At 35.5% G+C, this 26,975-nt stretch overlaps 1 protein-coding gene and 1 long non-coding RNA gene across 13 annotated transcripts in view; one reads left to right on the top strand and one right to left on the bottom strand.

Annotated features, from left to right (window-relative positions):
- LOC149896195 (zinc finger protein 639-like) overlaps positions 1-26,975 on the top strand; it is a 79,825-nt gene that overhangs the window by 24,085 nt on the left and 28,765 nt on the right. For 7 of the 12 annotated variants that reach the window (XM_090117923.1, XM_090117921.1, XM_090117925.1 and 4 more), the window contains exons 2-4: positions 9,227-9,368; positions 9,929-10,009; positions 10,572-10,697. In XM_090117923.1, coding sequence (XP_089974049.1) covers positions 9,227-9,368; positions 9,929-10,009; positions 10,572-10,697 — 349 coding nt within the window. The other 5 variants (XM_090117919.1, XM_090117922.1, XM_090117917.1 and 2 more) reach the window with 5 other exon arrangements.
- LOC149896197 (uncharacterized) lies at positions 173-1,092 on the bottom strand. Its single transcript, XR_016458354.1, has 3 exons — positions 937-1,092; positions 615-795; positions 173-266 (listed from the first exon to the last, which is right to left on the bottom strand). It is a non-coding gene; the product is annotated as an uncharacterized LOC149896197 (long non-coding RNA).

Consider the following 26,975-nt stretch of genomic DNA (forward strand, 5'->3'; position numbering starts at 1 on the left):
AAAACTTTATATTTACATCACAATGAATAATTCCTGCACTAATAGTTTAATGGTATTTATATTTTTATTTTAATTTCATTTTTACTTAAAATGAAAACAATGTAGGTACTATATTAAGGTACAATTAAATTTTTACATTTTCTTTGAATATTTTAAGTGTAGACATGGTGGCGCCTCCCCCAACTTGAAGTTCTCACTACCACATGATCATCTCCCAAGCCGGTACTTCCTTGTTCAATGTTTGGGCAAGCCGGCAATCAACACAACTGTGAAAGATAAATTGGATTTAAACTGATTCTTTGTTGCTTTAAAATTTAATAAGTACATTTAATATGTTTACTTTTATTATTAAAGGGCTTGTCATGGTGTATGTAATTTAAGATGTTTTTTTAAACAATGTCGGTATAGTTTGTTAAATAATAAATACTTTATTTGTTAATCATTTTTCAAGTATTTTAACATTTTAGTTGTTTATCTTGCAATTCTTAATATCGTATTAAAAAAAAAGTTAAATGTGTACAGTGTAGGTGGGTAATTCCTTACAAAACTGTTAATATAAGTAGCTTCTAACCAAACATAGATAGGTTTCCTTATAAATTAATATAAATATTTACTTTTGACCAGCTGCTCTAGTTTTTGTGAACTCCCAAATCATTTGCACTTAAACTTTCAGCAGAGAATTCTATCAACTTCGTCTCATCATAACTTTTACCTCGTTGGGAGTTATTCATGTACCTATCTTTGTCTTTGTAATTTCGGGGTCAGGGAGCTTCGCGCACTCTGCACAATGTTCTGCTGTAAGTTAAATAAAAATTACTTCAATTAAGTAACAATAATCAAAACAGACGAAATCATGCAAAAACCAAAACTTTATTCGTAAAAATATATCTCTGTAGTCTGTTATCATAAATCGTCCTTACTCGTACTTTAACTTACCTTGCTATTTCAATATTGCTTTTTCGCACTTTCCCATTTATCCAAAGATGAGATTCACATATTTAAGTTTAAGTTTATCTGAAATTTTAGATAATAAAAAAAAACGATCGATTTTATTATCTAAATGAGGACAGTGACATGACATTTTGATTTTTGACGTTTAATGTTCGATACAAATCATTACCAATTGGCCTAAAAGCCTCGTAGCCAAGCCATTAATCTTAAAAAAATAGACAAAACTTCGGAATTCATTCGCTCTTTGGACATTGTAGGCAATCGTATAGTAATCATGTTGAAAAGGCTCCCGGTAACAAAATAAAGTAAGATTATTTTGTGAACTCAACAAAACAAGGTTGTTATTATAAAAATGGCGGTGATTGAAAATTAAACGTCAAAAATCCAAATGTCATAATCACTGTCCTCGTATTTTTATCTAAAATTTGGATAAATCAAATTGAAAAATTGCGAAAGATAAGTAATATGCATTAAAGAATGCATGAAAGAGGCATGAAAGAGCAATTGAAATAGCAAGGTAAGATAATATACGAGTAATAAATATATCTAAAACATTGGACGATTTATGATAACACAGATATATTTTTACGAATAAAGTATTGGTTTTTGCATGATTTCGTCTGTTTTGATTATTGTTAATTGAAGTAATTTTTATTTAACTTGCAGCAGAACATTGTGCAGAGTGCGCGAAGCTCCTTGACCCTGAAGTTACAAAGACAAAGGTACATAAATAACTCCCAACGAGTTAAAAGTTATGCTGAGACGAAGTTGATAGAATTCTCTGAAAGTATAAGTGCAAATGATTTGGGAGTTCACAAAAACTAGAGCAGCTGGTCAAAAGTAAATATTTATATTAGGGATGTAACGATACATGATTTTGCCGATACGATACCGATACCGATATTTGTAGTAATGTATCGGCGATACCGATACCGATACCGATACCGATATCGATGGCTTGGTAGAAAAATAAATAGTGAATTATGCATAAAAAGTTACCAACATTTAACAGAGACAACTGTTAATCGTATTCTTTTAAATAAAAATGCCAAATCAAAAAACAACAAAACCATTTATTTTAGTATTATTATTTTACGAAGTCAGTTAAACTTTAAGTAATACACATACAATCAGTACCTAATAAAAGTTTACTATTGGTAGAGTTTTTTCAGAAAACAAAGTGCGCACGCGCGGGCGGCCTCCCGCATCGTTCATTGGGTGCGTGTTTTTGAATTATTTGATATAAAAAAAATTGGTTGTTTGTAAAGTAGGTTTACGATCGAGATGTTTACGTGATAACATAATGCAGTGGCAGCGCTCGAGATGAAACGGGAGATCGGTCCGTCTCTCTCTCGTTATACCTGCGATCGCGCTCGTGAGGTTTTGGTGTGACACAAGTTTATGAACATGTCACCCGACTAAAACGATTTTAAAAACGTTATCACGTTAAAAATTAAAAAAATTCAAAATTATTTATTTCTTTCCTTTACATAAACAAATTTGTGATTGGAACACTCCTAGTAAGCAAATAAAATGCTTGTGCAGGAGGTTCCGCTCTTCCTTAACACTATTTTTTAACAAGTTTAAATAACAAAAAACCGGCCAAGTGCGAGTCGGGCTCGCGCACAAAGGGTTCCGTAGCAGCAAATATAATAAATTACAGTTAAATCAACCTATCTCAAAAACTATAAGAGATACTTTGATCAAACCAAAAATCGTTGAAAGAGTTAATTAGCATGCATCACCTCTATTTTTTTTAGAATTTTATACCCCGTAGTTATAAAAATAGAGGGGGGGGGACATACTTTTTACGACTTTGAGAGCTGATATCTCAAAAACCGTTCACTTTAAGAAAAATGTTTTTTAGAAAACTTTATATCATTTTAAAAGACCTTTCCATTGATACCCCACACGGGTATGTACATCGAAAAAAAAAATTTCATCCCTCAGTTACATGTATGGGGGGCCCCACCCCCAATTCTTTTTTTTACTATTTAGTGTCATATTTTTGTAGCGGTTCATACAACACATATTCCCATCAAATTTCATCACTGTAGTACTTATAGTTTCCGAGTAAATCGGCTGTGACAGACGGACAGACGGACAGACGGACAGACGGACATGACGAAACTATAAGGGTTCCGTTTTTGCCATTTTGGCTACGGAACCCTAAAAATGACATCAAAAATATCATGAATGTTAAAAATAGTGTTTTTTCTTAATATGTGTGTGTATGTATTATCTTACAAGTGCAATGTATGATACATAAAGACATTTTAAGTTTGAAAAATCACATGTTTTGCGCGAAGTGACAGTAGTACCCACCTCAACGCTTCGCTTATGAGGCGTGCAAAATATCGGTATCGGTTGATTTATTATCGGCGATACCGATATATCGGCTTGCCGATATATCGGCCGATATATCGGTATCGGTATCGGTATCGTTACATCCCTAATTTATATTAATTTATAAGCAAACCTATCTATGTTTGGTTAGAAGCTACTTATATTAAAAGTTTTCTAAGGCATTGTACCTACACATTTAAGTTTTTTTAATACAATATTAAGAATTGCAAGATAAACAACTAAAACGTTGAAATACTTGAAAAATTATTAACAAATAAGGTATTTAACAAACCATACCGACATTGTTTAAAAAACTTCTTTTTAGACGTTTACATACACCATGACAAGCCCTTTAATAATAAAAGTAAACATATTAAATGTAATTATTAAATTTTAAAGCAACAAAGAATCAGTTTAAATCCAATTTATCTTTCACAGTTGTGTTGATTGCCGGCTTGCCCAAACATTGAACAAGGAAGTACCGGCTTGGGAGATGATCATGTGGTAGTGAGAACTTCAAGTTGGGAGAGGCGCCACCATGTCTACACTTAAAATATTCATATATGTATCATACATCTGAAAATGTAAAAATTTAATTGTACCTTAATATAGTACCTACATTGTTTTCATTTTAAGTTTAATAAAAATGAAATTAAAAGTACACATAAGTACTGCAAGTTTTTAAATTATTTATCTTCTCTTTATTATGCAAATACAATAATTGATTTAAATTTAAAATAAAAATATAAATACCATTAATCTATTAGTGTAGGAATTATTCATTGTGATGTAAATATAAAGTTTTTGTTTATTGCATTTTAAGTTTTAAAGGCTCGTACTATAAATAAAACTTATTTTTTTTTAATCAAGGGTGTTTTTAATATGCTATTTACTTACAAATTTGGATTTGAGTTATATAATATATCTACCTATAGTCCGTTCGCGTTAAGAAAATAGTGAGTCATCGTTGTCCGCCGGCCTGGCCACGCCCCAAATTAGAAAGTCGAGTTCACAGTGACCAGTTAAAATCTGACCTTCGAACAAAACGGTTGTGTATTTTGCGTGACTCGTTCAACAATAAATTTTGAAAATGAATACTTCACCAATTCGAAAGAATAAAAGTGGATCAATAATCCATAGCGGAGAGAGACGCATAATTTACAATGTTTATAAGTACTTTAAATTGTAAAAACAGCAAGTGCATGCGGTAAAAATTCTTTCATAATAAATGTAACTGAAGAATCTAGCGATACTGAATAGTGATTTAAGTAATTTTAAGACATTTTTTTTCCATTAATAATAATTTAATGTTTAAAAAAAATGTTTGTACTTTTTCTCCACTGTGAATACACCCTCATCCTGTAGTTGCACTGATGATTCACTATTTTCTTAACGCGAACGGACTATAATTGTTTTTAATAAATATTTAAGCTAAATAGAATTGAATCTAATTTCGAATACCTCCATGTTTTATCACTTTTTTTTATATAAATGATATCAAGAGAAGTAAAGGAGTAAATGATTTGTCAATAAATAAATAAAAAGGACTAAATAAAGATTTTGGATTTATAAATGTTTTTTATTGCACTTAAACATTTAAAGTATAATATTGCTTCCTATTGAAAAAAATATATTCATGTTGCGCTGGCACTATGGCTTCTTGAATACTATCAATGCTTCCATGTGGTTACTCTGGGTAATCTTATTCCTAGTGCTCGGAATTGATTGTAGAATCTGGAAATAAATAATGGTTTTATTTCTCAAAATTAAATGAGATCCTTAACAACAGATTACATAAGTATAATATGGGTAGTGTATTTGAGTGTAGATTTACTTTTATAGTCTTATATTCTATATAGGTAAATAATAACATGATAAAATATATTGAATCATGAAGAAATAATAAACAATCTTTTATAGATTTACATTACTTAAGTATTAGATAAAATTTATGTTTAGGGAATAAGTAGAGTTGCATTTTATTATACAGAGAAATAACAAGTGGAGAATGTGTACTTATACAGACGTATTTTTAAATAGATTTGCATTGGGTATGGTACTTACATTATATGGTACTTACACAGATAAATCTGTAGGTTATATTGTATTTTCAAATTGTTCATATGATGCCCCCATATCTCATAGGGACTCGTGATGATTACGCACTTATTTACTATTTAGGTACACGATTCTTCTTAAATCAAAAGGTTTGAAGCCTTTTCTTCGAACAAGCCGATGTAAAGTTCTATTATTATCTGATAACTGTCAAATTGTCAAATAGATCGCAGTTCGCACCGGTCCCAATAATTGAGTGAACTATTACGAGTGACGTCATCAAAATTGCTACAAAAACAAAATCAGTTTAACGCTGCAACAAGCTTGCTTTAAGGGTGTCACGGTACGAAAATACATAGTAATGTTATAATAAGCTTGCTATAAGAGATGCCGGTTACCCCCCAGGTGCACTTGTTAAACTCTGTTTTAGCATGTTAAAAACTAATCTGTGTTCATCATAAAACTGAAAGTTTGCATCTTTCTTCAATAAATCTGTAAGTGGTTGAGCAATCTGAGAATAATTTTGAATAAATTTTCTAAAATATGAGCACAGTCCTAAGAAACTGTGTAACTGCTTAATATTCTGAGGTTCTGGAAATTTGAGTACAGCTTCAGTCTTGTCAGGGGAAGGCATGACCGTTCCATCTTCAATCACATGTCCGAGATACTCAACTCTCTTTACTAACAGTTGTGACTTCTTCCAGTTGATATCCAATCCATAGTCAATAATGTGGTTATTTTTAAGTAAGTAATACATAAAGATAGTCAGTTTCTTTTTTATGATTAAATTTATTACTTTTTTTACAAAAGATGTTCAAATTGCAATACAAGCTCGACATCTCTTTTTAAAAAATATTGTGAAATCAGGCGGGCAAATCTTCCATTATTTACAAATTCTACTGCTTCCGCTATTCTCTGTCTAAGCTCTTCTACATTTTCAATAGACTTGGAATAGACTTTTTCCTTTACTTAAATTGGGTGAGCCGGCGGGCCACGAGATTGTACCAGTCTGGAATTTCTCTTTTATTAGCCCTCAAAGTTCCAACTAAAGTTAACTTGTAAGGTTGTTTTAGAAGTTCCTTTGCCAAGGGAACAGATGTAAACCAGTTATCGGTGGTTACATTTCTATTTGACCCATGAATACTTCGTGTTAAATCCTTTACAACATATTCGCCCAGTGGCTCTCCTCCAGTATTATTTTGTTCCCCTTCCAAAATAAGGCATAGCGTCTACCATATATCTGGACTGTCACACATCAACTCAATTTTCAGACCATACTTTGCAGGCTTATTAGGAATATACATCTGAAACTTACAACGACCGCGAAATGCCAGTAGCTACTAGCTGCTCGTCTATGGTAACATTAGTTCCAGCAGTATAAATTCTACCATTTTAAAAGTTGTGTTATTTCGGGCTACGTAGTTTTTTACATCCGCCCACACCAGCTCAATAGGGTTAAGCTCGCAGCGGTACGGCGGCAAGCGTAGCACTTCAATGCCAACCTGTTTTTGCCATTTCGTCTGTGACATAGGATTGATAACTATCTTTTACATCTTTTACTTTTGCAAGTAATTCCATTTTAGTTTATTTTTCTTCATATGCGACGTTTTTTGAGGAAAGCCATTCTTGAATATTAAGTTTTCTCCAGCTTGTGACCGGCAATCGTTCTTGACGTCTCGAATGATAGCTTGCGTCCATCACGATGACAGCATTTGGTTCGACTTTTTTTTAATATCTTCGAACCATTTTTCTTCATGCTTTCATGACTCTTTCTGATGGCTTGTAGTTCCTTTCAAAATTAGTTTGCAGAATGTCCAGCAAAGGTCTTATTTTATAAAGTTTTTCAAAGTCTGGGCAATTTCTGTTGGGCATTACACTATTGTCATTTACGTGCAAGTAATTCAAAAGCTAAGAAGTAGCTCAGTGGATCTACTTTGGATATATTCTGCGTGATATCCATGACGCCCTAATTTGCTTCTTTTTCGACATTTTCCAAGACGCTTGCCACTTGCTGTAAAAGTATGCTATTTCAACTCATTTCCGGGTCTGATAAACGATACCAAATTCTTCTATTTCTTCTACTCCTTGTTTTCATGATATTGTTGCCATTGAACTGAGGATATAACAGAGGGTATTTTTTCTTTCTTTCTTTTTTTGGAATTTTCTTTAGGTGTTGGCCAAAACAAAGCTCTTTTGAAGGGACTTGGTATTATTATACCCGCTAGAGTTTTTTTTTGTATTCCTGATGTGGATGGCATCATCAAGTGTGTACTCATGTTCATTCTGTGAGGATTTTGGAAAGTTGTTATTGTTAACAGCTAGTTTAATAGGTGTTTTAAAGTTTTCTGTCTGGGCTTCCAATGTAACATTATGATTGTTGTCATTTATACCTAAGTGAAAAGGCTTAGTGGCTTAGGGCTTAGTGGCATGATTAGCTCCACTTTGAGCGATAATAATATTTTCCTCCTTACTCTGTTTTTTTCCCTTGTTTTCACAGATAATCAAATTTTGAAAGCGAATAATACAATATAGAATTAAATATATCGTAAACAATAAGGTAAAATCTTATTAACGTAATATATTTATACACCATAATATGTTTACGATACAATTTTGCGGGATTGCGAAACTTACAGCTATGTTACACTAAACATAAATCTAAATGCGAACCTATGTGAAGTTGGCAACTACTGAATAAAAATGAGTGTTTCCCAATTCGACTTTCGTCGCTGTTGATGTCCTCTGTCGCGGACATTGCGACGAGCAAAATATCGCAAAAAATAGTCTGAAAACTGCTTATTTCTTCACATTTTGTGAGGAGCCCGACACATCTCACGAAAAAATCTTTCACACTGAAATGTTTCCCTTCGAAGCATTTCCATCAGCAGACAAATTTGATCTGATGGGCAATGTCAATGCGCACTATGCGCGGTGGTTGTGGATTTTTGTCGGGTGACCGGACCTTTTGTATGCAGATTTGAACGTACACACTCAAAGTGCATTCGCAAAAGGCCATACAAACTGCATTAGGACACTCCGACTGGTACCGTCAGGCCTTTTAATTCGGCCGATCAAAGATCCCGTAGCATCGATCGACAAAGAACCAGCATCACAATCTTTACATTTGAAGGTTTCTTTGTACAAGTAAGTTTGTTCTTCACTCCAATAGAAAGTGTGAAATTTATTCGAACAGACTTCTTTCAGATAACCCGCAAATTCAGCTTCATATTGAAGTTGTTCTACGGATCGAATCGGATTAGTAACGTTGATAAGGCCTAACTGCTAATCATTGTCCAATTGCTTAGCTTTTCGCAAAACATCTTCTGTATACAAATGTGCAGGCTCAGGGTCGCCGAACTCCATCTTTTGATTGGCATTTTCCCTTCGCCAGACATATACACCGTAGTCTGTAGTTCTTTGACAATAGCTGATCGTTCCGTGCCAGATAAAAATGCGCTCGGCGTATACGTCCGGCGATGTCAATTGGAAGTTTCACACTATGTTACACATTACATATTTTATTATTACATTATATCTTTTGTAACTAAGCAAAACCCCCACATATGTATTTTCTATGTTTTTGTGTAATAAATGTTTGTGTCATGATTAAATACGAATATAAATATGAAATAAAATATTTAATTACTTGTTATGTATAATATATACGTATGATAAAATACATATACTAAAATATTGTGTGTTAGCCACATTTGAATGCTATAATAACTTAATTACAAGACAAAAATATAATAATTTGTTTCTTAATATTATTATGATTTTTAGTTATTCATTAGTTAAACGGAACATTCACATGTCGAGAAGCGGGCAAAACAATAAAAAACACAAATTAACAGCTAAAATTGTTTGCCCGCAGTTGTCCACGGCTCTCCACGGGAACAGCAATGGAGGTATATGCGAGGTGTGCGTCACGCAGCTGCGCAACGCGTTCAACTTCAAGAAGCAGGTCCAGCATACTGAGGAGCGGTTCAAGCGGCTGCAGGAGGTGGCGTTCAAACGTGAGTAGCAGACGAAATACCATCATTACAATTACGGGGTAGTTGGAGATTGCACACACGCGTTCAATTTCAAGAAGCAGGTGCAGCACATTGAGGAGCGGTTCAAGCGGCTGCAGGAGGTGGCGTTCAAACGTGAGTAGCAGACGAAATACCATCATTATAATTACGGGGTAGTTGGAGATTGCACACACGCGTTCAACTTCAAGAAGCAGGTGCAGCACATTGAGGAGCGGTTCAAGCGGCTGCATGAGGTGGCGTTCAAACGTGAGTGCTACCGTGCGTGACCATAGTTGTAATTAATTATAAGAACTACGGGGTAGTTGGAGATTATTAAACCAAAGGACTAGCAGCATAGTTTTCGTCTCCATGGGATTTAAGGGATAACACCTATCCTATGTCTTTTTTGAAGTGACATAGTACTGTTACTAGGGTTCAGTGGTTGAGGCGTGAAGAGGATACAGACAGAGTTACTTCGCATTTATAATATTAGTTAAGATAGTTATACCTCATCAATCTCTTTTAAATATTATATATTAGTCATTTGTATTATTCTGTTGCAGCGGAGACGATTAAAATTGAATTGGGTCCCGATGATTCCGAGGTGAATTCGGACAATATGGACGACGATTTCTCTGGTGCAGGTATGTTCATAGAACTATTATTGATTTATTATGTAGACGGTAATGCAGCATGACATGCGTTTACTTGTACTGTTATTAGGCATACGCGTCTAAAAATATCAAATGATGCATTTATGTACAGTTCGCGTCCAACTTGAATACATACAGTGCATTAAACATTCCGAGCTTTTACATGAGATGCACCGATCTAAACGATCATGCTGCATGTCTATCTTGCACGTTCGAAAAAAGAAAGATTCATCAATCAGCTGCCAGTCAGTAAGTTAAAAAACTAGAAACCCTCCCTGTTCATAGGTAGCATTGAATTTTTTGAAAATTTTATAGAATAGAATAAATTACCGTGATGTCATAAAGTTTTATTTCCAGTGTGGGAAAGTGATGGCGCTAACACGCTTTTATATTAGCTTCACCTGTATGTTTGTATGTAACCGGCCTTTCCTTCAGACTCGATTTTGACCTAGGTACATTAAACGCACAGATTTAATTCAAGTTGTACTTTGTTTATTGGTGTGTTACTATAAATATTAAAATTATCAATTTACTCACACAAAATCGTTTTCAGAGTTCGACGTGCCGATAAAATTCGAATCGGCCGACGATACTAAGCCGAAAAAGCGCACGGTCAAAGCGTCCACGTCCAAGAAGAAACCGAAGCGCGAGGAGCCCGGCGCCGAGACGTCAGCCAAACGTAAGTGATCGATGTCGAATGACGTTATCGGCTATGGCGGTTTTGTGTTTGTGCGGGTAGTTGGAAAATTTTTGGTTGTGCTTTTACGTGATGTTTTACGCAATAGTGAATAAAACGCGTTTAAAACCGGTTATAATTTCTGAAATAATTAAATATATTAAGAAAATAATTTTCAGCCCGGTTAAGTGACAAAGATTAGCTATCATTGTATGAGCCGAAATGTTTTTTTTTTTAATATAGAAATTTGACTTTTAATATTTTCGATATCTTTGTCTATGTATAACCCAGCCCAAACACAAAACTTAAAAGCCATGTTTTTCTAAGGACTTGGAAGAGCTGCGTTTTATACATATTTTTACATTAGGACATCTCATTTTAAATTCTATTGAATAGATAGTTTTTATTAAGTACTAGCTTCGGCCCGCGGCTTAGCCCGCGTGGTGTTTTGATAAAAGGTAGCCTATGTTCTTTCTCAGGGTCTAAATTGTCTGTGTCAAATTTCATCAAATTCGGTTGAGAGGTTTAAGCGGGAAAGCGTAACAGACAGACTTAGTTAGTTAGTAGGGATATACGCTCGTGTAGTCAAAATTGTACACTAGCTGTGCCACGTGGTTTTGCCCGCGGTGCTCCGCTCTTATTGGATTAACATGATGATATATGGCATACATGTTGACACGAACTTTTAGTAATATTCATGCAAGATTTGAAGTACTTTTTGTGTTAAGCCCGGACATAGAAACAGTCATAAAATTCTCAAAACTATATTTTTTGGCTTTGATATCGTCCCAAGAATTAAAAAAAAATATTCAATGTACAGTTTTACTTTCCTACGATTTTATTATATGTATAGATAAAATTTATGTATAAAGATTTTGAATACTATAAAACTAAATATCAAAACTTTATGTATCTCATTTTAGTAAAATGACTACAAATTTGTAACAATTCTCATACGCCAACTCTTCCATTTTCTTCCTATTTTTTATCTATCTATGTGTGTGTAGCGGCAATGCAAAATTGATTAAAAGTATCGTTATTTTAAAATATAGAATACTAGCTTTTGTCCGTAGCTTCGCCTGCGTGGATAAGATGAATTTTCATGGTCCCCTACTTTATCCCCTTGGGGGAAGAATTGATCAAAATCCTTTCTTAGCGGATGCTTACGTCCTAATAATTAATATCTACCTTTATGCATGTGAGATTCCTTTTCCAAAACTTGACCCGGGATAAAATACATTATATGTTACTCGTGTATGGTAAAATTATTTTCTAAAATTGTTTTACTGGTTTTTGAGTTAAATTTTAACAAAAAAAAAATGAAAAAATATTTCTTCTTTATAGTGTAAGAATGAATATTAACAATAGATAGAAGAGAATAGAGATAAAATACTTAATATATTCTGTTTAAATACGATGCTGTATAATAATTTTGCATTGCCGCCATTTGCTTTTTCTTAGATATGTATTGTTGTTTGTTGTTTTCACAACATGTTTTTCCACCCGTGAGCATTATAGGTACCCTTAATTTATCGTATAGAAAATTATTATCACCTTATAGTATTGAAAATTTATGCGTGTTTTAATAAGAAAAAATTCAAATCGCAAGAATTTTTCGTAAATGAAAATTTCTATATTAAGTATATAGTTAGTGTTTTTTTGGAGTTCGTCGATTTTAAACTATATTATGATAATTTGAAAAGGTAAGTTATATTTTCTATAATATCGACGGATAATACTATCCTCGTTTTGTGAATTTTAAATATATAGGTAGGTGTTTTTAGTTATAAAGAATATTACTATTACTTTACATATTGTAAATAAAATAATATCTGTAGCTTTAATTTATTGAAGATATGAGATTATAAACATGATATTATATGTATTGGTTTAAACCCAATATTTTGAGGTTCAAAATTAGGGCTATGTTTCTAAATTATAACAATAAGAACTTATATTCACGTGATTATAAGAACATACACAGTACACACGTATTGTACGTGACTTGTTGAATCATAAAGTTTATGTATTTTAAAATATCCCTGATCTCTTTCTATCATACAGTTATGTCGTTATGTAGAGTGAGAAAGACTGTAATGTATAAGGTACTTCTTTATTCAATGATGCTCCATATAATGGGATTGTCATACGAGACAAAAAGCACAAGCTAAAAGCCGGATATCGTTTTATTTAACTCGAAATAAAGCATTTTTATACTATTGTTTCACCAAATAGGTATAATAGCGACCTTATATACATATAATGGGGTCTAAAATATATTAAAATAGGATTTTTGGCGTCATCACATCTAAATTACCTATCTACGAACGCTTTTACTAAGCAACAGAACTCATGATTGTTCTGTTACATTCATAGAAATGCTAATAAACATGAAATTGTGCCACACATGTATTATTTCCTTCAACAGCAATAAAACCCGCAAAACTATGATAATTCGCTTAATAGAGGACGTAAAGTATACGGTGCCAAAGAGTAAAAGGCGATCGACAGAGAAGACGCTTAACACACGTAAATAATAAGAAGAGAGTGGATCAAGATAATTGAGATGTACTTCGTTTCTGTTATAGGAACGGACGGCGACGCGCCCAAGCGCAAGAGAAAGAAAAAGAAATCCGATGATAGCGCTACCCCAGAGCGCATAGAGCACAGAGTTAACCTCACCGCCATACTGCAATACTCCAACGCAAGCCCGTTCAGAGACAAGACGATGCGAGGATTCTCTTGTCTCTACTGCGCGGAATATTTCCCCACAATAGAGGAGTTACGGGAACACACGGCGCAACAGTCGGAGAAAGCGAAAATCAACTCGATGCTCGACTATAAACTCAGCTATAATCCGATCAAACTGGACATAACGAACTTACAGTGCCAAGTGTGCAATCGCAGCATGAAAGACCTGAACGATCTCAAGGACCATTTAGTGTCCGAACACAATAAAACAATACATAGGAATATAAAGGATATCATACTGCCGTTCAGACTTGAGAATGGACAGAATTTCACGTGCGTCGTATGTTCGGTAGTGCATATATCGTTTAAGAATCTGTATCACCACATGAGCAGTCACTATAGGAATTACTGTTGTAAGAAATGCGGTATCGGTTACATCACTATAGCGGCGTTACGGAAGCACGGAAAGACGCACTATCAAGGCAATTTTCCCTGTGATTTTTGTGAGAAAACGTACACGTCGTTGACTAAGAAGCGGAATCACGAAAAGGGTGTGCACACGGCCGGCTGGTTGAGGAACAAATGTCCGCACTGTCCAGAAATATTCGTCAGTTACTATGATCGTAGCGAGCACATGGTCAAAGTGCACAACGAAACCCCGATCGTTTATCCCTGCAACGCTTGCAATAAGACGTACAAGAAGAAGTTCGAACTGAACAGGCATATAAAGCATCACCACCTACAGCAAAAGAGTTACTTATGCGATAAATGTAACGCGAACTTCTTTTCGAAACGAGGCCTAATAGACCACATGACGAGGCACACGGGCTCCGAAATGTGCGCTTGCGATGTGTGCGGCAAAAACTTTTCGCGATTGAGAACGCTAAAGGAACACATGAAAATCCACGACGACGACAAACGGTTCCAATGCGAGATTTGCAAGAAGACGTTTATGCAAAAGTGTAGCCTCAAGAGCCACGTGCGCTTGCATCAAGACGACCTCGATATATTCAAGGAGTTTGATGACGTCAAACATCTGATTGATAATCGGGAGATGACGTTGAAAGAAATTGCCGCGGAGAGTAAAATTAAAGCTCTTGCTGAAAAGGAGGGTCAGAGAATGGCGTAGTTGTTATAGTAGGTTGTGATTGAAGATATGTCCGTTTTACCAATACGAGTATGTATATAGGTTTAAATGGAAGGGGTTAAGGAAATGTTTGGCAGGCCAGGCTTGATAGTTAGGTTGCCTTAAACAGACCGTTTTCATCGAAGATACAGCCCTCGTACAAAAATCTTAAAGCAGTGCTATTTCCACCTTGGAAATAATACTGCTATAGGAAAAAGGTGACTTACTTAGGTCAGAGATTCGAATAATATTTTTATCACACGAATACAAAGCTAGATTGAGCAAGTGTAGAAATTTGTATATGCAATGAAGTATTGGTATGAAAAAACACGTTGAAAAATTATTTTAAAAGTTATGAGTTTGCTTTAATAGCTTGTTTTGGAAATTATCTAATCATGTTACGCGTTGTGACATTTTAAGTTTCCGTATTGTTAGTTCGAATACTGAAGTCCCAATTATATTATATTTGCCGGCACGTAACTTGAACACTTTTTAGCGCAGCTTGCGTATATAAAAATGTACTAAAACTTGATGCGCAAACTTTCCCCACTAAACAACTTTTTGTTCAAGAAGATTCCTGGGTGCTATACCTTGGCTATGTGGAATTATTGACACTGTAAAAACACTTCTCTCTGCTGTTACATTCGCAATATTAAAAGTGCCTGACCATATTTAAGATTTTATAGATGGTTTATAATATCAATATCATGTGTTGATTTTTTTTTGTATTTACTATAAGGTAAATAAGAGTGCAAATATAAATGTAAAAAGATATACTTAAATAAGTCAATATAAGAGTCGAAGAGTAGGTATGTACATTGTTAGTATATTATGAAGTAAATTTAAAAATATTGCTTAACCCATTGACCACCGAGCGGCCCGATCGGGCCGAGACACAATAGATTTTCTATTGTGTCTGTGATCCGAGGACTGACGGATTAAAACGGGCATAAATGAATTAAAAATCACAACAGAGTGCATTCCTTAAAGACAAGTGCAATTACAAGATGTTATTGATTATCGGAAATCTTTATAGAAATATTTACAGGTGCCAGGTTTAAGAATGCTTCTTTTTCACTTTATTTTTATTTTTTACTACTACCCCAATAAAACATTTTTATGTACTTCGTTCATTCTAATAGTTTGCTGAAAACGAGACATTTTTAAATTTATATAAACACTTTGTTTATTTCTTTTAAATCATTTATCTGTATAAATATGATTTTCAAAAAAGGAACAACGTACATGGTAGCTCATCACAAGCATCTCTATATCTACTCCATATAATTTCTTTTTGTTACTTCTTAATCTGAATGTATGATTTAGTTTCCCGATGGCACGCGACTAAATCTCTTACGCAGTATATTATAGAGACTCTAATCGCGTACCTATCTGAGTATGCGATTGTTCTCTATGATGTACAATGCAAGAGATAGTAGGCCTTGTGTCTTGAGTTGATAGTATTTCTGTTAAAGATAATATGGAACCATTACAGGATTATTATATTAAGTAACCGTCGAAATGAAAGTAAATAATATAGATTGTCTATTTTACATTTGTTTATCCTATCTATGTTTATGCTTTTTGATGTTTTAAATTATCATAGCCCATGTATTGGCTAATTACTATTTTTATAATACCATTCCGTTCAACTTGAAAATTTAGCCTAGAGAATGAAGTAATAAACTAATTTATAAGATTATATTTTGTTTGATTTATAAACACACTAGCTGTTTGCCGCGGCTTCGCCCGCTATGTCTAAAATTCAATAAATGGTATACCTAAACCTTCCTCGAAAATCTATTAAAAATACAATAAAAATCTGTTGCGTAATTTTAAAAATCTAAGCATATACAGACACAAACGGCAAAATGCGACTTTGTTTTATACTAGTGATATATAATATAACCATAAAAATAAAAATATAATGTTGTATTGAAAATCCTTCTTGACTTGTGATAATATGTATGTACACGTAAGGAATATAAGCGGTTTTATTTAAGTTGCAGTGTGATTTTACGTTGTGATACCGAAACGGCGAGTCAAACAGCTATTTTTCTTTTATAGGCCGCACTGGAGCGCGGAAAAGACGAAAACGGACGATATTGGAAGAGAGTGAGTGCGAGCCGAGTGAGCACGTTGACGATATTGTTTACCGCGAACGGCATCTGTCGGAGATGCAAAAACAGTGGCACAACTTGAACATATTGCTCACTCACTCGAACATTACGCCGTTCAAAGATCGCAACGACGCCGGCTATATATGCGCGTACTGCTTCAAAGCATACCCCGATCCCCACGAGTTGAGGCGACACACGCATTACGATCACGGCAAAGAGAAACCGTCGTACAAGGCGGGATCGGGCATGAGCAGCTTCGTAGCGTTCCTAGATATAGTCGATCTCAAATGCACGCTGTGCGATTCCCCCATGGACTCAATAGCGGCCCTAACCAACCATCTAGTCATTGTTCACGACAAGAAATATTACCTCGACGTCACGGATTACTTCCAGCCGTTCAAACTGACGAACGAACAGCAAATCAACTGCTGTCTCTGCAATGAGATATTCCACAACATGAAGCTGCTGATGCAGCACATGAACGAACACTACAGGAACTTTATATGCACCATATGTGGGGCGGGGTTCGTCAACAGCTTTCGGCTCAATCGTCACGAAACAACGCATGTCAAGAAGAAATCCAGCTTTCCGTGCCGGCATTGTGGACAAGTGTTCGCCGCTGAGTCGAAGAAGAAAGCGCACGTGAATACAGAACATAAAGGAATAGCCGGGGATAGCGTGTGCCAAATTTGCAAGGCCCGGTTCAAGAATTACTACCAGAAAACTCGGCATATGTCCCAAGTTCACAACGTTGAAGGCATCAAATGTGATATGTGCGATAAAAAGTTTAACCTTAAGTCGAATTTGGTGCTGCACATGCGCAGTGTACACCTAAAAGAACGGCCATACGCCTGTTCAGTGTGTAGCATGGGATTCTTTATAAAGCGGCATATGCTCGGGCATTATCTAGCGACGCACACGAACGAGAGGAAGTTTAAATGTGACGTGTGCAGTAAAGCGTACGCAACGCAGAATAGCAGGCGGAAACATATGAAGAAGAATCATGGTATTACTAAAGCGCCGGTAATAGCTGGTATGGCAAAGTGAAGTGTATATAAACTTGTAAAATACTTGAATACATTTATAAACTGAGGCGTTCTGTCTGAAGTTAGCTATAAGCCGGGTTGCGTTTAGTCGGGTACGTTGCTATCTCTTTTCGGCTAATGGTTTAAATGTATATCCTATCTTTTATCTAAGGCGGAACGGCTTTAACTGCTAGCTTGTTCGCAGACAGCTTCTACGTCAGTTTATATATGTAGTCTAAGATACAAGAGGGCAGCGCTTGACCATGATCTCGCCTGATGGTAAGCCAAGATATGGCCTAAGATGAATGCGTTTCTCTAGAACTTCCTTTCTCCTGTTCGGATTATAAGTGAAGTGAAGTGTTGTGATGTGATTTTGTAATATTGTATCGTACATTACATTATATAACATAAAGAACATTGTGTTTGAATTTATCTCCTTTTGGATTTCTGTTTATTATTCCGGAACCAAAATTTTCTTCGTGTGATATTGATTGAATTAAAGATAGTCGTGTCTAAGAAATCAGTTTTGCCGGTTTCATGCTTACCTATAAACTATTACAAAGAGTAACATCCATACTAATATTATAAATGCGAAAGTAACTCTGTCTGTCTGTCTGTTACTCAATCACGCCTTAACTACTGAACCAATTTGCATGAAATTTGGTATAGAGATATTTTGGAGATATTTTGATACTCGAGAAAGGACATAGGATAGGTTTTATCCCGGAAATCCTACGGGAACGGGTTTTTCTTTGAAAACGCGGGCGAAGCCGCGGGCGGAAAGCTAGTATTTTATAAGTATACTTATTGATTTACAAATCAAATTTAAATTAAAAACAGCGTAGACAAGCTATGTACTGTAAACATGTTTTTGAAAGACACAACGACGTGGATTTGCCAATATACCTGCGGCATCATCAACGAGCCTTATATTTTACTAGCTGACCGCCCGCGGCTTCGCCCGCTTTGTCTAAAACCTTATACCTTAAACCTCCCTCTTGAATCGCTATCTTTTAAAAATACCGCATCAAAATCCGTTGCGTAGTTTCAAAGATTTAAAAGCATGCACGTAGCATGGACGTAGGAACAGAGAAAGCGACTTTGTTTTATACTATGTAGTGATCATGACCTTTACTCTCATATAATTTCTGCAAATAAATGTATTGCTTCAAAGAATTTGTCACAAATGAGAACAATGATAAAGGAGTCCGTAGAATCTTATGCTCGGACATTACTTAGCATATCCAGCTTGTCAGACAAAAGGCAATAAATACCATTATATACTACATGAAGTAGAGAACAGGCAAAGAATATAACTGTATACATAGCTTCAACACATTATATGTGGATAAGAGCAATATCATACATTTATTCTTGTGACACATACAAGGCAATGAAAATAGATTTAAATATTTGGTCATGGAATAAATTTTTACGTTCAAAAGCTTCAACGTACGGTTGCACCCTTGTTTCTGATACACTTATAATCATTTTATTTGGTCATAGAAACTTAACTTATAACAGTAATATGTTTTATGAATCCATGTATTAATTGAGGTCACAAAATATTGAATTCTTATTATATGTAATTCGCTATTTTAGGTCCTTAAAAAGATTTATGAGACTTTGTGTAACGAGATGTACTTTGAAAAGAGAATCTTTTACCTATAAGTTTAAAAAGAGTCATTATTATTTTTTACATATTCAGAGTCATTATTATTACATATCTACAATTTTTTTTAAGTGAACTCTTTCATTTTAGTTTCCACTAAAATGAAAGAGTTATTTATATTATTGATTCCTCAAGTTTTTATGACATACTCTTGACCGCGCCTAATGGCACCAGAACTGTAGATATCATGTCCGTCAATAACTCCTGTTTTTCTTTGTAGGTATACAACGTATAAATGTCCCAAGGAACTCTAAAACTGAGCCAAAGTTAGTAAAGCGGATGATAACTATCGTATGCAAGAACGAATTTACCGAAGAGGTGCCGGAAATAATACAGAGGGATATTGTTAAACATCGTTTTAATATTCGGGCAATTTTGGAGTGTACAAACGCAACACCCATACGTTGTTATGGTGGCAAAGGTTATGCTTGTTGCTTCTGCGATGAGCAGTTCGCAGAACCGGCTGTTTTAAAAGAGCACACCATAAATGGACATAGTACTAGCTGTAAAAAGGAGTTTATGAAGGGAGTCGATATGTCCAAGTATCTTGTGAAGTTGGACATAACGGCCCTGAAATGTAACCTATGCGAAGAAGGGATTGAAAGCGTAGATAAATTGATAGGTCATTTGATTAAAAATCACGAAATCAAAATGTTTACGGATATAAAAAATCATATAGTGCCGTTCAAGTTCGATACAGACACTCTTCGTTGTGCTATTTGCCTACAAGTGTACGTTAGGTTCAAGGGTTTACTAGAGCACATGAGCGTACACTTTCGTAATTATATATGTGAGACGTGCAACGCCGGATTTGTCAACAGCGCAATGCTGAAGAACCATTCCAGCGGCCACGAAATCGGGTCGTTTCCATGCGAGTTCTGTGCCAAAGTATTCTCTAACCAACGCAATAAGAAAATGCATGAAAAGGCGGTACACATTTTCGCGAATAAGATGAACAGGTGTGGGTACTGTAAAGAGTTGTTCACTTCGCATCGCCGCAAACTGAAACACCAGATCGACGTTCACGGTATGAAAAAAGTGGCCATCAAGTGTCAAGCCTGTGACAAAACATTTGCATCACAGAACAGCTTGAGAATACATACGAAGCGGGATCATTTGGTGGAAAGGCGGTTCGCGTGTACACTGTGCGATATGAATTTCTTTCAGAATCAAGAACTGAAAGATCATATGTTGAAACACACGGGTGTTAGAACGTTTGAGTGTGACGTGTGCCACAAGGCGTACGGACGCCGGAAGACGCTGCGCGAACACATGCGCATACACGAAGATGACAGGCGGTTTAAGTGTGAACATTGTGGACAGGCGTTCGTTCAGAAGTGTAGTTGGCGTAGTCACATGCGAACTAAACATGGGGAGGACTTGTAGTACCTATGACCGCTGCTGACCCGAAAGACCGTCTGTATTCGCGCGAACTGTTAAACTTCTTTAGGAGAGTTGAGAGTAAAATTTCGAGGTCGCATCATGGCAATACCGTCACGCCATGGAGTAAGGCGACGATTTTGATATCTATGAATCTTGCCAACGAAGTTTAACATCTGACACGTGTGTTCGGCACACACGCTCTTTTTTGGCGCAAATTTCTTGAGTTTTTCCTTCATAACATTCTTCTCCTGACGACAACGAACACATTGAAATCGGCCCAACATGTTTTTCTTTTAATTAACAGCAAGCGATATTTTATTTTTTCTTTTATTGCCGAATCGAAATAGCTTCCATCGTATAATTAACTTGTACATACCTTTTTTATTACCTACATCTCTTATATATAAAGATGAATCGCAAAATGTGTTGGTAAGCGCATAACTCAAGAACGGCTGAACCGATTTCGATAATTCTTTTTTTATTATATTCCTTGAAGTACGAGGATGGTTCTTATGTAGAGAAAACGTAAATATTATGTACCACGGGCGAAGCCGGGGCGGACAGCTAGTATTTCATAAATGTACATAAAGGTAAGGCGCGAAAGAGTACTGTTTTAATTGTTAAAAATAATCGATACGTAGAAGCAATGTCAATGGAAAATAAATTTAAAAAAATATACGATTATTAATGATATTTTGTGTTTTTATTATTTAATCTGTTTTATTAAAACCAGAAGGTCTGGTATTTTTTTTGAACGATGTTACTCACGTACTTCTAATTTTGGACAAAGCACATTAAAACCTGCTTATTTATTGGAGATATGAAACTTATGACAACTATCTTGCTGCATTAGTTTAAAAATGAAAATAATTGACCCATTTTTTTTTAAACTTAAACTTAATTAAATAAAAAAACTTTTTTTGGTCACATACAATAAAAATCTTACAAAATAACAATGCAATTTGTCTATCTTAGTATACATATATAATATTATAAAACGTCTTTTTTAATGATTTATACAGGATAAATTTCTTTTTTGGAGATTACATTAAAACAGTTTTTATTACAATTAATTTCTTTGACTAATTGGAGTTATTAATTTCCAATGCACATGGTAAATTGCACTTATTGTCTGTTACCAGAGAATCATTATTAGAAATGTTTCTTTCTAAGATTTAAGGAAATTTAAACATTTTGATTGACTATAGATCGCCATTATTAACTGTAAAACTCGTTATAATTGTCTCGTTTCAGAAATGGAAAATTATAAAATTGAATTCTAATATTATAAAGCTAAGGACAGTTCTATGACAAAATTTTCATAATTTGCCGTAAATTGCTAATTCTTATATATCGTGTAATGAAGGTATTATTTCAAATAAAGGTACACGAGACCTTCGAATATCATGAGACTAGTGTGAAATGTACCAAATCTTGACATATACCTAACTTGTGATAAAATCTATGTAACTATGTGAGAATCATACACAATAAATATCAGATTAAAATGATACTAAAATAAAAAAAAATCTCAACGAAAATAAAGTGAAACGTTTTCTTTATAGGTGAACAACGGGAGGGTAACGTTAATGGGAAAGCATTATCCGGAAAAATACAAAAGCACCTCTCTGTATCCAGTCACAATACTTCAAACGAATTAAGAAAACATTTAAATAACATTGGTGAGATTTTACGGTGGTCCAATGCGACACCGATTAGATGTTACGCCGGGAAGGGGTATTCCTGTTGTTATTGCTCAGAACAATACTTACACCCGTCCGATTTGAAGACGCACACCACAGACACGCACGAGGGCATCAAAAACGCATGCTTCACAAAGAAATTTGATAAAAGCGCATACCATATCAAGCTAGATATAACGTCGTTGCAATGTAATATATGTAAAAGACGTATCGACGATTTAGACGCTCTCATAGAACATCTTGTAAACGAGCACCAAAAGATTATCTATACAGATATCAAAAACCATATAGTGCCCTTTAAATTCGATAACGATAGCGAGTTGAAATGCTTCATCTGTTTGAACACGTTTTCTGCGTTCAAAATGCTCTTAGCGCACATGAATGTACATATCAGGAATTTCGTTTGTGAGATCTGCGATGTGGGATTCGTGTACAGCAAACAGTTGAAACTTCACTATCGGTCACATTTGACCGGCACGTTCAAATGTGACCACTGCGAGAAAGTGTTCTCCACGATGGAAAACCGCAAGTCGCACATGAAGTCCGTTCACGGTAATAAGTTTTTGAATAAGTGCGGGTTTTGCGAGGAGACGTTCAAAGACTACCGCCAGAAGCAAAGGCACATTAACCAGGTACACGGTGTAGTCTTGGCGCTCAAATGTACGGCGTGCGATCGCAGCTTCACCACGCGAAGGCAGTATAACGTTCACATGAAACGCGACCATCTACTGGAGAGGCGGCATCCATGTAAACAGTGCGATAAGACGTTTTATACGTCCAGTCAGTTGAAGGACCATATGGTGAAACACTTGGGACTCCGGGAATACAAGTGCGATGTTTGCCTGAAGTCGTACGGCCGCAAGTGGACCTTGCTCGAACATTTGAGGATCCACGCCGACGATAGACGGTATAAGTGTGACGTCTGCGGTCTCGCGTTTGTACAAAAATGTAGCTGGAGGGGACACATGCGGGCTAAACACGGTCAAGACGTTAAACTTAACTGATACTAACGTAACATTTTATGTTAAACAATCCGAGTAAAGTAGGTTGAAGAAGACAGAGAATTAATAGCGCTTTCCTTTATAGGTGGTCGGAGTGAAGCCAATCGGAAAAAGGAAACCGCTAAGGATGTACCGCAAAATCTTGATAGTAATGAAGCAACGGTCAGGATTAGAGGTCTTACTGTTGGGAAAGAAGCGATATATAAACATTTTGTGAATATACGAGAAATACTTAAGTGCTCGAACGCAACAATGTTTCGCGCTTACCGTCGAATTGGCTTCGCATGCGCTTATTGCGACAAAGAATACCCCGATCCCGCTGATCTGAAAAAACATAGCCTAGAATCGCACGAAGGAATTGAAGATGCATTTTTCGCTGGAATACGAGACTTAAGTAGATTTACTCTGAAATTGGATATAACAAGCTTGCGTTGTACCATTTGCAATAGCGACATTGATACTTTGGATCGCTTGGTCGAACACCTGGTAAACGAACACGGAAAAACGTTGCACACCGATATCAAAAATCAAATTGTGCCGTTCAAGTTTAACAGCGGAGTGTTGTCGTGCTATATATGTCTGAACAGATTCAATCGATTCAAACCGCTGTTCGAACATATGTCGTCCCACGTGCGGAACTATGTATGCGACAATTGTGACTCTGCGTTCATAACGCGACGGCGTCTCTCCGCCCACGCGAGGAACCACAAGCTAGGTGTCTTCGAATGCAACCTGTGCCAAAAGGTATTCGATACGCTAGTGAAGAAACAGTCGCATGTCAGAACGGTACATACGAAGAAAATCGTGTACAGATGCGGCAGTTGCAATTTGGTCTTCGTATCGTACAGAGCGAAAGAGCGGCATGTCGTTGAAGAGCACGGGCACGCGACGCTCAAGTGTGAACCGTGTGACAAGACCTTTATGCACCAGAGGGCGTACTGGGTTCACATGAAGAGGGACCACTTGATGGAGAGGAAGTTTAGCTGTGAGGCTTGCGGTAAAAAGTTCTTCACGAGCAGAACGCTAAAGGACCATAGCGTGACGCACACTAGGTTAAAGAATTACCAGTGTGATGTGTGCTTGAAGTCGTATGGGAGGCAGGATACGTTGAGATTGCATTTACGGATACACGCGAATGATAGAAGGTTCAAATGTCAGTATTGTGAACAGGCGTTCGTGCAGAAGAGCACGTGGAAGAGCCATGTGAAGAGCAAACATGGGGAGGTGGTTTAAGCGTTTGTTTGGGCGTTTAAGAATGATAAGTGCTTTTGTTTGTGGGTGTAATTACAGAATAAACTTTGACGGATGAGAACTTGCATTCAAATAACAGTAAAAAAATAAATAATTCTTCATTTAGAAAAATTGTCGTTCCTTTCTACTTGCTTATACTAAGTTTTCTTTGTGCAAACGCATTGAAATTCTATTGTTTAATATTTTTTAATAAATGGAGCAAAGGCGAGACTTATTTATTCATTTCAATGTGAATAAATAGGACTTGAATTTAGACGAGTACTTTCTTTTATAAGCTAGAAGGTGTCAATGAGTTTTCGTTTTGAATTTTTTCAATTTCATTATAATAAAATGTGACTAGAACATGCGTAGGACAGTTACTGTTTTGGCAAATAGAAAATTCTTAATCTATACTAATATTATAAAGCTGAAGAGTTTGTTTGTTTGTTTGTTTGAACGCACTAATCTCGGGAACTACTGGTCCGATTTGAAAAATTCTTTCGGTGTTAGATAGCCGATTTATCGAGGAAGGTTATAGGCTATATTTCATCACTCTACGGGCAACAGGGGTGGAGCCACGGGGGTGAAACCGCGCGGAGCAGCTAGTAATCAATAAAGCAAAAAACGAGTGAAAATTCGGTAATCATAATTCAAGTGAAATAAATATTAACACATAAAATTATATAAATGCAATTTTCAAAATGTAAAAAGAAAACCGAGGGCTAGTGTCTCCGTAGGCACGTATACTTAAATACTTAATTTTATAATTAACTTACGGTATATGTTTACGTTTTCTCTCCATAAGGACCATTCCCGTACTTTAAGGAATATTAAAAAAAAAGAACGAAATCGGTTCAGCCGATCTCGAGTTATGCGCTTAGCAATTTGCGATTCATTTTTATGTTATAGCACAGAATACATAATAGTAGCTAAACGCTACAGAACGGACACTCTCCGCCTCCCGCCAAAATTAAACTTACCTCACCCCCGCGCGATCAGACATAAAATGGGCCATATTTTTCTGCAAGGACGATACGCAACGAAGATTGACAACATTAATCAAATTGACTTAAAGTAATTTTATTATTTTGGATTTGTGATTATCGTTTTTCGTAGAAAATGGTTAGATATTGTGCTGTTTACGGATGTATTTCATCAGAAAAACGCGAATTTTTTTTTACGCTAGTCACAAATGTGCCAACCATAAAGCGTTAACACACACATTTGCAGTCTCTACAGTGTGACTGTCAAAACGATCATTTTGTATGGAGTGTCCGGGGTGTGGTTATAGCTAAAAATGAATTGCACATTTATAGGTGTCCTATAAATGTAGTCATTGCGGGTAGTTTAAAAATACTATTCGCGATTGATTTAATTTTTTTTTGTATCCAATAATACCAACCAATAAGTTTTATAATTTAATCTCAATGAACACACACAGTGAAAAAAATATTTTCCACTACTGTATTATATTAAACTGTAACATATTTGAGTCGGTTTTGTAAGATAAGATAGTGTGATTACGATGCAAGCATAAATATAAATGTTTCTAAATTATAAATTATAGTTTTATTTAAAACTAGCAATGCCCTGCGGTTTCACCCGCCTAGATAGCGATATCGTGACAGTGAAAAGTCTACTATAGGTCGGACTATAGGTTTAATTTTTAATCACATGAAAATCACCTTTACCCCGTCCCGCACTACGGCCTGCTCATTGTATTGAACAGTATACCTACTATTTTCTGTAGATTGACACTTTTAAAAATTCGTTATATCTTTTGAATGGAATATCCATTTCTTTTCATTTAAAAAATATTTTGCTGGTATTGAAACAGTCTATAATAAAACATCATTTAATGGGATAAGCATTAATATATGTGTATGGATAACATGGTTTGATTACTGTCGGCACTTCTATTTACTTTGAAAACGTAAAAAAGTTGTTGTAGTAACATAACTACTGAAGATGGACATATGGTATCGCGGACTTTCTTGTAGATATTGATCCATTCTACAATACCGAAGAACATTTTTTTGTTCTATCTTCCATAGATTCCGCAGCGCACGCGATGACAGAACTTTTATTGAGGAATTTTTTACACCTTGGGTTACATTATTGCATTTTTGGTAAGGATCTCTATTTTTTTTCAAAATGCAACATAGCCTATGTTGCTCAGTGAACATGCAGCTTTCTAATGGTGAAAGAATTTTTGAAATCGGTTCAGTAGTTTATGCGTGAAAACCATACATACATACATACATAATTACAAACTTTTCCTCTTTATAATATTATTATAGTATATAGTATAGTATTAGTATAGATGGACC

The sequence above is a fragment of the Colias eurytheme genome, chromosome 29 (assembly GCF_061535395.1).
Source record: "Colias eurytheme isolate Ceu_HAF_F1 chromosome 29, ilColEury1 Martin Lab GWU primary, whole genome shotgun sequence".
Classification (NCBI taxonomy): Eukaryota; Metazoa; Arthropoda; class Insecta; order Lepidoptera; family Pieridae; genus Colias; species Colias eurytheme.